The sequence below is a fragment of the Aythya ferina genome (assembly GCF_964211825.1).
Source record: "Aythya ferina genome assembly, chromosome: Z".
In the NCBI taxonomy this organism is placed as follows: domain Eukaryota; kingdom Metazoa; phylum Chordata; class Aves; order Anseriformes; family Anatidae; genus Aythya; species Aythya ferina.
The window spans coordinates 80561585-80575092 of NC_140299.1; the positions used below are offsets into that span (position 1 = coordinate 80561585).

The 13508-nt window shown below is 34.9% G+C and overlaps 1 protein-coding gene across 4 annotated transcripts in view; it reads right to left on the minus strand.

The window, feature by feature from the left end:
• TMEM161B (transmembrane protein 161B) overlaps positions 1–13508 on the minus strand; it is a 42568-nt gene that overhangs the window by 14601 nt on the left and 14459 nt on the right. For 3 of the 4 annotated variants that reach the window (XM_084503020.1, XM_084503017.1, XM_084503018.1), the window contains 5 exons: positions 11032–11129; positions 9584–9740; positions 3331–3482; positions 2776–2836; positions 939–1079 (listed from right to left, as the gene is read on the minus strand). In XM_084503020.1, coding sequence (XP_084359146.1) covers positions 939–1079; positions 2776–2836; positions 3331–3482; positions 9584–9740; positions 11032–11129 — 609 coding nt within the window. The remainder of the gene's footprint in view (positions 1–938; positions 1080–2775; positions 2837–3330; positions 3483–9583; positions 9741–11031; positions 11130–13508) is intronic. The other variant, XM_084503019.1, reaches the window with a different exon arrangement.

Sequence of the window (13508 nt, forward strand, 5' to 3'; positions counted from 1 at the left end):
TTTTTTAAGCTGGGCACTTTTGGGGAAAAAAAAAAAAAATCTAAGTTTATGCATAAATAATTTTCATTTCAGAAAATATAATCATTTTCTTAGCAGTGGCCAGACTAAATAATCACAATAACCCATGCCATCTATTAAATATCAAATGTCAAGATCCGTGAAAGGCATTTGGAGTTTTCACTCAACCAGAGAATGCTGAAGAGAAATAGTTAATTCTGAGAAAACATTTTACTACCAAACTCCAGAGCCGTTGAAAATTAAAATATTCCTTTAAAATGGTATTAAAGTCTGACCCTTATTAAATATCCAGGTCATCATAATGTAAGAAGCCCAGAAATAATGAAAAAACAAATTTTAATTTACTTTCATTTAAAGTTATAAAAATTCAACAAATTTCTGTATGCTGCTGTGATTTCAAACTTTATTAACAGAATTTTCATTGAGATTTAGATTCTCTCTAAACAGCTATTTTTTCTTTCATTTTTTTGGGGTTTGCGTGTTTGTTTTGCCTCATATCTTTCTTGTCTTCCATAAATTTATTAACAGAAGCATGATGCCATTCTAGTTGGGGAGGGGTAGGAATGAAAAAAAGTCTAGAGCTGCATCCCTTTTTCCAGGCATTTATCTGAACTTCCAAACAGACATGATGGGGGAAAGGCATCAGTAAACAAACATTCCTGGTGGAGCTCTCACAGGAGGAAAGGAAAGGAATGATCCTGTAACTGGGACTCTAGTTACGAGGCAAAGAAGTTAAGACTGGCAGAGCACAGGTTGACCAGAAAGAGGCAGGTGGCAAGTCTGCTGGAGATACAAAAAGCAGGCAGCAGCAGAAATCCTAGTCCCTACCTTCTTGTTGGAATAGTGTGGAATGTTTATTTTCAGACATTAAAGATTTAAGACTGAGTAGCATATACCTATGTGCATATATTTTCTCTTACTGTGTTATTTTTTCTGTTGCTAAATTCAGAGCATCCAGATGCATTTGAGCCAGTCGCAAGCCAGGGAATGTCAAAAAAGCACCAATAAGTGAACACAGAACAGCCAGGAACAATTTGAAGGTTAGTTTAGACACAGGACCCCTAAAAGAAAAGAAAGGAAATAAGCATTTTCTTGGGGAGGAAGTTGATGGGCGGGGTATCAGAGATTACTTTCAACTCAACAGTACCTAATATTTAACCAAAAAGTATTCTACAGTTTTACTCTAGAATCACTACAACCATTCAAGAACTAAAATCAAAAACAAGCAAGTCACCTGTTTAATAACTAAAGTGAATAGCAAACCTAAGGCACTTCCTACAAGATGTTAACTCTGTTAGCAGAGCAAAACAAAAAAAAAAAGAGTAATTTGTTGTTAATTAAAATATAAAACTGTGTAAGCTACTGGAATGAATTCAGTGGTTATTTTTCTAAGAGAGGAACACATACGTATTACAGGTTTAAATGATCAAAACCAAAATTAATATTTTTATGATATACTACCTGCATTCTGCTTTTATCCATTGAAAAGCTCTGTCAAAATTATTGCTGCAGTTTTCCACAAATTTATAAAAAAAAAAATACGTGTCCAATTAACGTGTCTCTTCCAAGTGACTGTTTGTTTTAATGAATCATGCAGTAAGTACCAATTACAGAAGAAAAGTACCCAGGATGAAATGGATTATGGAATTAATAAACACTAGATTATACACAAAAACCAAGTGACTTATAAATGGATTAAAGAGAAACAAAACCAATTCTAGTTATCCACATGAGTTTTAGATTGGTAGTTTGCCTACATCACTTAAACTACCAAAAGACACCACCATGAACTCAATCACTGCTGTAAGCAGCCGAAGCACTGCAAAAAGTTTAAAAATAAATGAACACTAACAGGAAAATTAATACAGAAGTTAGAAAATTTGCAATAGCTTAGGAAAACCAGAGTGAAGAAAGGTTATGAAATACACAGGATTCAGTTAAGAGTTTTTCATTGGATTACTTGTATCTAGAAATGCTACCTTTTCAAAGTAGGCAAAATTTGAAACTTCTGTTCTTCAGAAGTAAAGAAACCCCATAATTCTGGCATGGTACTTGAGAACTTCCAAGCAAGAAATTCAAAGCTGAGCTCCCACAGTAGTGACATACCCCATAAATGCATGTTAGAGCTGTTGTGCAAGGACTGTGTTGTAGCAGAAGTTCATTTTACAACACACACAAGCTGCCTACAACAGCAATTGTATATAGAAGCAACATCACAAGCAACGGCACCTTTCTGTGACAGTCTAAACAAAACTTGGATATGCTATAGCAAGCAGATGTATTGGCGTAAGATGAAAACACTATTAGAACTTGAAAATGTGACTGAAAGACAAACTTTACTCCTAACACCAGTTTTACTGAAAGCTCCACCTGAAGCTTTTGCACACTTACTCTCTTGCATACCAGAGGAACAGCAAAAAGGTGTTTATCTTCTGTTTTAAAAAATCTTTGCAAAACTGGAAGAACTGTCTAAGAGTGAAAAATTGAAAAATGTTTACAGTTTTATTTTTTTTTTTTCCTTGCAAAGTATCAGGGTAAACCATTTCCAAATTAAAAAGAGAAAACAAAAAAGTAACAAGATACTTATGAATACTAAGAGATAGTTTTCACTAATAGTTTTCACCTCTTCACATTTTTGGAGGGATTGTAAGCATGTACCAGAGCAAAGCATGCAAGACAAATGCTTGCTAAGAAAATCCAAGTGGTTCAGCTATAAATGCAAATATAATGCAGATAAATGTATTTCCAAAAACTTACTGTGATTCCAAACCCTGCTTTTCAAGAAACTGCATAGCACTTTCCGAGAAATTTGAGAATCCTGCAGAGACACATACATGTATTTTATAACAGCACAGACACAGAATCCCTTTTCTTGAAATAAAATGCTACATAACAGGACATCTTTTGAAAAGTACTCATATATTAGCATAATTCTTTCAGTCTTTGAAAACATCTCTTAATTCATGCTCATGAACTGTACAAATATCAACATCGACAAACTAAGTACTTTTTTTTTTTTCTGTAGAGGATATTCACTTTAATATGCAAGGCAAAACAGGTCAAAAATAAGGCAAAGAAAAGGAAACAACCTTGCCTGGAAAATGAATATAAACAAACAACCCACCATTATCACAATACTTAAAAGAAAGAAGGAAAAACATAGAGGATATTCTTAAGAGTATGTATTCCAAAGCAAGTGCATCACATACTGAGTTAATATTAACATAGTTTTTCAGAAATTCCTAAGAGACTTGAAATTTTTCCAGTCATTCAATGAGTAAAGCCATTACAAACACTAAAGAAAGGAGTTACCTGATTCCAGCCCAAACTCTAGATAGTTTTCTGTCACAATCAAAATTGCCATCGCTTTCACAAAGAAGAAAAAGCCAAAGGTGACGCAGACTGATCTTTCACCTCCTTCCTCCACTTTGAAATAATGGGTGGTCAATGAAAACAGTACCTTACTACACAAGAAAAAGGTCAAGGAAAATTAAGTTTGTAAAATAACTACATTTAAGAATTTTAGAAACCGCAACACATTTAAGAAACCAAAAATAAAACAATTGTTATTTTCAACATAAAATATCAACCCAAGTGAAAAGTATTCCTAACTACATAATTCAAGATGTAATACGTGTCAATTTCAAAAAATCAAAATCTTACTTCTAAATGCAACAACTGTAATCGCACAGAAGTGAATAAATATGTTTTTAACCAGAGATGAGCCATAGATGTTCATCCAGGACACACAACTCTACAGTGTACATGCAAACAGCAAGGAACAGGATGCTCCAACAAGCAGTTCTATCAATAATGGGATAAAATTTCTCTCATTTCTAAAAGGATAGAATTTCTACTCATGAGGAGTAGGTGTTTGTCTTCTGCCTTACAAGAAATTGTGACAAGTGCCACAGGACTGCTGCTTATATTGTGAGGTGACTTTTACTAAGCAGAAAAAAAACATGAAAAAATGACACGTTTCTCAACTTCCACATGCATCTGAGATTTCCTAAACAAACACAATAAAATAACAGTATATTTAGTAGTTATCTATGAAAGAAAAACCTGTGCCAGTCTCATTTTGAAAAAAAATCTAACAAAACTGGTATATTTAGTCTTTTCATGTATCCCTAGTGTCACAGATATTAGTATCTAAGAAACTACCTGCTCTGTTATCAAACTGGTTTTAGTGTTTATTGAGCAACGCATTTCTAAACATAATTAGTTCCAAAACAAAACAGTAAATAACTAAAATTTCCGTAGTATATTGCCAACAGTTATTTCTGCAAGCTAAAGCCCATTATATTTTTTTTTTTTCCTCCAAGTGATAAATATTATCCAGGTCATGCTTAAATAAACTACTGAGATCACTTCAGACATTACTTACTTAGAAAAAAAAATAGAGAAAAAAAAGACTTCAGTCTTTCATGTACTGTTGTTTTCCACTACACAACAACAATCATCTGTATTTGCATTTCTTTAAATCCTGGAAATACTTTAAGATGTAGATTATGTGAAAATACACTTCAGAGTTATCTGTTCAATACGAGTTATCTGTTCAATACAACATTTAAACAGTTGTGAGTTAATACCTCAAAAAAAAAAGGTAATTATGCCATATTGCACTTCATTAAACAGCACGTATTTAACATATATGCCATTGTATTTCATTATTTCATTCATCATCTCAATATGAAATAATAAAATGTAACAATGAACTCATCTAAACACTACGGTGGCCTAAGCACAGCATCTAACAACTCTTAAGTTCTGAGTAATTAACTTAAGCTCCCTTCAAACTTTACTGGTATGGTATCTCATACCTAAGTCTAAAGGAAGACCTCATCCTAAAAAGACTTACAGAAGACTTAACTTACACAGACTGTTTTAGAAAGCTGTCTTTCTTAACAGTGATCATTAAAAGAGCATCAGGATGATTTTTAAATATACGAGTTCAAAAGACAATTCGCAACCCTGTAAACTTTTTGTCCCAAAATGCAACTTTAATATATTTGACCAAAAATAATTCTTAAACCAAGAGTCATTTTATGGGTAGGGATATTCAGCATAATTTGAAAATATACTTCTCAAATCTCTGTTATCCAAAGTGCTTCATAAAGTTTGTAATAAAGAGTACTGACTTATAAATAGATTTTAAAACACCCTGTTTCATGTTTTTAACTATGGCTCTGCATAAAGTATCTGGAAAAAAACAAGCAAACAAAAAAAATCATCATGATAATAAATTTCAATTGTACTGCAGATTCAATTCCCTGTATGTAAAATTAAGGATTATGCAAATTTAAGTGTGACTGAAACGCTCTGTTAGGCAACAGTGGTGATTATGCAACTGTTTTAGGAACAGAGAAAATCAAAGAATTACAGAACAGAAATCTGAGGTCTATTTAAGACTTCCTTTCAGTGCTCGCCCTATGCTTCAGGACCTACTGAACAAATAATTCAGAATACTGTGCTAAATTAAGAGATTCCTTCTCCCCTCTGATTTCTTTATTTTGGTCACAAAAGACAACATGCTCGTAGACTTGAAAAATTATTTTTTAGAAAAATAAATTTATCTTTTAAGTTGATAAAGTATCTTTTAGTTGATTCTGGAATTTTCAAAATTATTCAGTCCACTGGTGTTTATGAATGTAGCTGAGGAGAAAAAGATCCACCTTCAGTTCCTAATAAAATTCATAAAATTTTTGGATTCACAGGAGAAAAACAAACATGTATTATTTCTAACTGCATGCATATTGAAAAAAAAAAAAATTGCAGTTTCCAGAGGTTATTTCAAGGTCTGAGTTTCTCTACATAAACCTTGAGTCGAGTTAAAAACAGGCTGTTGCTTTCCTTTGATATGGCCACTGGTACATTTTCCGAAAGAAGCCAGTCAGGTTTCCTAATCTACAAATAAAATTGCGTTATTTAAATGTTTTCTAAGTTTTGCAGCTGAGAAATATCTCATTTATCATATACCGTATAAATTCTCCTAAATGCCTTTCGAGGGAAAGGCTTGAGTACAACACCTGTTTAAAGTTTTACAACAATTGAATAATCTGACATTGCCAGTTGTTCTCAACAATGAATTTTAAATACCTGTACAAGTACAGCAATTGAAACATGGAATTATTAAGGTCTCTCGACCCTGTCTGTCTTACTCTACCCTCACCCACATTCTGCCACCAATGAAACATAAACACAAAACTATAAGTACGCTTGCTGCTTCTGCTGCATTTACAGTTGTGATCAATAACTCAGTTCACTAATTGATTATTTCTTATGACAAAAGCCACCTTCACAAATTTCAGAATAATGGAAATTGTTCTAGAATTAATTCTTGACGTTACATTGACTGTTATCAGTTGAAAGTATGGGGGCTACCAAATGATGATGGATCATTTCTGGTCCTAACATACTGAATTGCTAACTAGTCATGTAAGTTTTAAAGGATTTTCAGCATACCAGAGGCCTGATGTCATAAAACAAGAATCAAACAGTCTTCTGAAATCTCTTCTCACTCACCTAGCTTCCAGTGATCACAATGGACTGTTTCGTTAATACCTCTACCACTCTTTGCACCAACCCCCTTCAACCAAAAAGCTTTAATGCCAATAATAAGTTATAACAACATGTTTATGGAGATGTTAACTCTAACATGAAGCCAAGTTTAGACAGAACTCAGCCTTCTGCATTGCCGCTAACCCCTCAGACCGGACAGGATCACAACATCAGCCAGAAACCACACAGGCAATTAATTAAAGTCAAGCCACTTTAGTATCAGGGAACAGTGACTTTACAAGGATTTCTACAGCACCACCTACTCTGTAAAGAAGCCTACCATTTGTTTCCTTTGTGCAATTCATGAATTCATGCACCTACCACTGGATAACAAATCACACCTTCTGTTGCATCAGCTCACAAACTATCCAGTCAGGTTTCCTAATCTACAAATAAATACTTGTATCCAGTAAGTTCCTCACTTAATACATCCTCGGGTACAATACTAAAAAAATTAAGTTAACTTTTCAGTTTGTTAAATATAATTTAGCTTCTAGCATACGCTTTTTTTGCTTTTAGTATAATTGTAAGATCAGATAGAATAAAGAAAGTCTGAGTACTTCTATACATCATGCCAATGCACACATTAAATTTAGTTTTCACCTAGTACAATTGTCCTTTTATACTGCAAAATGATTTGTTTCTGACAATGGACAAAAATCACATCTCCATTTCCACAGCAGACCTTAAATTTGAAATCCCACATATAATTATGGGATTTGATAATCTACTTGAAGAGTTTTAGAATCAGAAATATGCTTCACATCAGTGTTTCAAAGAACAATCACATGTTATTTGATATTTGTCTTAAATTCTAACACATAAACATTGTGCCATTTCCTCTCTGCCATACTTCCCTTTCAGTCACACAGGAAGGCTAGTGAGATAACACATGTAATGTGCTTCCAACACACTCTGTTACAATCTCCTTCAGGTCCGAATGCTCAACTGGATCTCAAATGCTTGAAACAGAATAGGACAAACAAGAAAATGTTGGTTTGGGCTCAATTTACGTGAAAACAGCAGGTCAGAAAGCAATCAGAAAGAGACCCCAACAGCCACTTGCATGTTCATATTACTGAAGCAGAAAGCTGCCCTGCAACTTAACGCTTATAAATTTCTCCAAGTGGTTTTGCTCTGAATGAATGACTAAACGAAAGCAGTGATTACGACTGCATTGAAACACCACTGTAAGAATGAAGTCTACCTTCCCACATAATCCATGCCAATATATAATTCACAACTCCACGTCACGCAGAGTTGCAACCACTGTAGTATTATTTAAGTTGGTTACACCCAAGATTTGAAAGATGAAGCAAACAGATCGTTGCCACCAACAAAGTTAAGAGTGCTTGTCTTTAGTATCTGAAGTCTTCCATTAGTTCATTAACCTCCTCCTCATTCTCAAAATTGGAGTCAAAGATGCTGGGTTTCATTAATTATTTCTTAAGCAGCATCTGCGTCTGTCTCCCTCTGTCTCTTTCTCCCCCTCTGACTGTCTGCCAAGATTAAACCATAATTCCTGATTTCATCCAACCAAATGAGAAAAGGCTGCCTAATAACACAGCTAATATGTCATTAAAAGATGCACAAGAGCCAGCAGTGACCTTCTTGTCAGTACAGAGCAGATCAGAAAAACACTTTTTGTGCCATGGGTCTTCCCACTAACAAGTAAGAGTCAATGGAGAAATACTTCGTCTGGAAGCAAGCTACTGCCAAGTTGCTTCTTTCCAGAATTTGTATCAACTCTGTCATCTAAGAAGTTCTTACTCATTACAAGGAAAATTCTGCATACCATTAATACTCCAGGCTGGTCAGAAAAGGAGTATCTGCCCCTATTGTAAAGTCAGCACCTATTCTAACAAATATCAAAAAGAGAAGAGTATTAAGCATATCCAGAACTGTCAGCCAGATATAACCTAGTCATATCTGAGAGTTATAACCAAGAGTTCAGGTTTTACATAAATAACATCACTAGCTACAGCTAACAGAAGGAAAAAAAAAAAAAAAAAGAGAAACAACAAAAATCACTGTAAGGCTCTGTGTTGAAAAGACATTTCCACAGAGGGATCAATTTTGAATATTCAAGTGTTGTATCTTAACTTGACACTTCAACCACTCATCAGCTGTTAAGGGAACAGAGAAGTTGTACAAATGTATTTTCTAACTCGTCTCCCCATAACCTGCACTCCTCCAGGACCTTACTCAACTCCTTTGTTTCATCATCTCTCTCATATTTAAAAGGCAACTTTCCTCTCCAAAGCCTGGCTTGGTCTGTGAAAACAGTTCCTTACTGTGCAAGCATCGACATCAGATACTGCTTTATCCAGTAAAAACAAACATAACAGTTGCTTCTCTTATGGTTTGATATTGCCTGTTTCCTAAAACACACTGCTTTTGTTTCCCTCATTTGCAGAAGCAAGTGTAGCTTTCCACAGATCACTGAAAACACAGTACCATCTCCACTCCTACAGTTGTCTACAAGTTGTATTTTCTATGGGATCTAAGAAATAAAAATCTGGAGTTATGAATTCATGCATGAAACTTTACACTAAATGACTACATACATTATTTAGTTAAGGCAGTATCAGACTAAACATACCAGAAAAGCGGGCGGTAAACTGCACGCTTCTTCAAAAATTATAAATACTATTTGTACAGAAAATGCATTGTAAGGCTGGGAAAAAAAATTGTATTTGTTAACATGTCTTGGGTTTACAATAGCTACATACTGTATACGAGTATGAATTTTATGTTAACGTACATGTATTTTTTCCATAAACGGTTTGGAATAAATGTTTACAAGCAGCTGATACCACCAAGTACGAAGAGCATGTACAGCATATACATTACCTGACGATAGCATTAGCTTATACAACCCTTTTTCCAAACGATAAATATTGATGTATTCTCCAAGCCAACAGTTCAGAGCATTCTATGAATTGCAAAACGATGTAAGCTATTTGGAACTGATAGAATGACTTAAGAAAACAGAAAAGGATACACTGCAAACGCCAAGACAAGCAGACACCACACTACACTGATATTCATTTCTTGTGAGGGCTTCACAATACTGTAATAGGCTTCAGTCACCACATACACAACTGTAGCTGCAACAGTAAAATCCACCAGCCACTGATACTCCGGAAAGTAATGCAATGCTGAAAAACACAAATTTGCAAATGTTATAAAAATGTGATATTTTTAATTTTAATTTTATTGACATATGTAGTGATGATTAAAATTAGTTTTCAAGTAATTGAGGTCTAGACAGATCCACATCATCGAAGTTAAGAGCATTAACAACAAGTCACGTTTTCCATTCAATCATCTCTCCTTTTAACCTGAGCCTCTCTCTTCACCTCTATTAATTGATACTGGGTTACTATTCAGCTATTTTTAAGCCTACAAGATTTTTACAATTTTATCATCCCAGCCTTTAGACATTAACCTGATAATTTCAAAGAGCATACCTAATTCATATCTCAACATCACAATGGAAAACGGCTCTCTGCTTAATTTTAGCTACAGTTTCTATGTAAGGGTTATGATTCTCATGTTCAAGATTAAATGTTCACTGGCAATTGCTTAATGTATAAACATACTTCCTCACTCTCGTAAAAAAAAAAAAAAAAAGTAAAACACTCAGTTTGCTCAAGACACTTAATGCCATCATTTCAAACAAAAAACAGTAACTGAAACTTCCAAGTACTTTTTTTTTTTTTTTTTTTAGGGAAAAAAAGGTTCAAAAGAACTCTGCATTTCCGTTAAAGTTTTTTTCTGTGCTGTGTTGGATAATTTAAGCTGAGAAATCTTCTGCACAGCACTAAACTTCCTTTTTATGGTTATGCATATGCTTACCAAAATGTAAATAAGAAAACACGTAGCACACATACAGAAGAGTCATATGGATATCTATGTAACAAATTAGTTATGATTAAGGAATCAAAAATAATGGTTTTCAAAAAGCAGCAACTATCAAAGCATCTAATGCTGCTAATTTCTCCACTTTCACTTTCGGTGTTTAAGCATTTTGTGTGGGTGAAAGGTCTAGGCTTCACTACAACACTATGTTTCCATTTTAGACAAGCAGAAAGCCTTTGTTCTACCATCTGCCAACTGTCATTTTCTTGTACAAACCTATGATCTGTTTCAAATACAGCATGATGCAATCCTTTTGGTGTTGTCTCATATTGCTATGGATGTCTGGAGCAACAATACATGCACTTTATGCTGGATTTCACCTACTCATCCTTTCCCATAACAATGCAATTAAGATGTCACCCATGGAACAACAAAGGAGACTTAGATCTAATTCTTGGTGTTATCAATTGCACTTTTATATTTTCATTGTCTATAAAAAAGATACTCCAGCATTTATCGCAAATAAACACTTGACAGAAAACATCAGGATATATATTTGTATTATTGTCTGCATCTGTTTGCTCTTACCTATAGTGTCCCTTTCAGTCACAGACTTTGTTTCCAGATGAAGATCAATGTCCTTTGGAATGGTTAGAGGTTTGTTTTCAATATGACCATTATATTTCCTAGAACAATAAGTAGATAAATACAATATACATAGTTAACACAATAACTTTTTTTTTTTTTTTTTAACATAATGGCATTTCAAATTTAGAAGACCATTCTTCCTTTAAATGCAAACATTTTTATCTAGCTAGCTAAAGGCATTAATTCAACTTCAAATATGCAAATATCTCAAGAAACAACAAGGCATGTCAATAATTACTAGCTTTATCTCTGCAAGGCTCTGACATACTACTGTGGCTACACACATGGGTCTCAGTGGCTTCTATATGCTGGGTCCTGAGTACGTAGTAGAACAAGACCTGGTGAGAATCATCTACTCCAGACTAATTTTCTCTGAAAGGCTGCTTTCACTGTTCAGGCTGCCAGGGAGCTATAGAGTAGTCTAAGAAGTTATGCCAGTCTCAACAGTTTTGTGATCCGAGTACAGCTACAGAGCAGAATGTACCTTTCCTGATAAACAAGCACCCTGATGAAAATCAAAGCTAAATTAAGACTCTGCAGTTGAGGTCTAGGCCAGGTTCCTCTCCACACTAAAATAAACAAACAAATTTCCCAAAATAGTATTAGGCCCATTAGGGCCTAATATAGTATCAAGAGTGTTGCCTCAACTGGACTAACCTAGATCCTTGAAAGCTGTATCTTACCAGCCATCAAGCAAAGTGAACTATAAGACAGTTTTCTAATCTAAAAGGTCATGTACAGAAATACTATAGTCTTATTTCAATTCACATCCTGGTTATGAAAACAATCAAAACCAATTATCATAGTATTATGAGCAATCCCAGACATGCAGTAGACCTTGAAAAGCAATCATCCATCTTTGGGAAGACATACAAAGCTATGTGTATTGTGATGCAGAGCCAGGGTTCAAAGCTGCACTCCACGTTTTAACCACTCTTGCAGATACACAAAGGCTTCAAAAGGAGTTGCACACAAATTTATTTGCTCTCATCATGTGCGTAGCGGTGGACAACTTATTCATATGAAGAGAAAGACTAAGGAAAGTAAGAGGTGATCCTCACAACGCTAAACCCTTCCTGGCTTCCAAAACTAAAGCAACTGGGGGATAATCTGAGACAGGGACTGCATCTTCTGAAACCACCATCTTTCCTAACTGACATGAATTTGTCAAAATCCTTTCTGAATCAGCCTGAAATGTGTTGACCTGTGCAGTGTCTCACGGCGGCGTGTTGTATCATTCACGTCCCAAATGAAAGAGTCCTGACACATACTTTACTAACTTCATTCAACACCTCCTTGTACAACACAGCAGTGAATTTACTACTCCCTATCCACTCCCTGTGCATAGTGGATACACACCTGTAGCTACACTCTCCCTCAACCAGTGCCCAGACTAGTAAACCTTACACTTCTCTTCCTTGTGAGGAAGCCTTACTTAAACATCATCATTCCCTTTTTCCAGTTCTACAGAATCAGATTTCAAACATGCTATAAACAAAAATGTGTCATATATAATATGAAGTTATGTTTCTCAAATTGCTAGTTAGAAGTAACTGTTTGAAAGAATCTTCCCCCCCGCCCCTTCACCCCAACAATAGACAAATAAACAACAGAAAAGATATTCAGAGCAACAAGTGCATGTTTATCTGGAGCTTTGAAACTACATTAACATCATAAATCTTTAAAATAAGCCATACCACTACACTTTAAATTGAGGATGCTTGTAAAAGAGCTTGAAAAAAGTTAAGTTACATAAAATGGGCTGAAAGAGCATCATTAACATAGGTAAAACTTTCTTCATCACTATATATATAAAAAAATAATAGAAACAGACCAAAAAATTCTTTCCCAGGCTAAAAAAAAAGAGAAAAAAAGAAAAACAATAACTACAGGACTCAAAAACCCCAGAATTGCTAGAACAAAACAGCATCCTTTGCCAGACTTTAGAAGAGCACCTCTGAAACCAGAAAAAGGAGAGGGATTTTCCATAAAAAGAAGAGCTACTAGGATAAGCATTAAAAAGAAAATCAATGGTGAACGTACTTTTAAAGAATAAGATCCTCCCAGCTATCGTGTGAGCTGAGAATACAAGCAGAAGGCAACAATAAATACTATTTTTTCAGATGATACTGATATTACTATCACCTAAAGCACAAGAATTTTAATGTACAAACTGCAATATAAGGATGGAAATACAAATCACTAGCCCAAAATTTCCTGTACCCAAGCCTAAACTAGAACTTGCTGCACTGCCCAGCTGCTTGAGTGCCCAAGCTTGTGTGTGCTTCCCTGCCCCGGCTATACTCATGTTCTGCTGCGTGCCCCCAGGAGTACCATCATCGTGATGAAGATAAGCATTTGGATAACTGAAGTCATTTCAGATCAACTAAATTCCTACACTTCAGTCATCCCAAGGG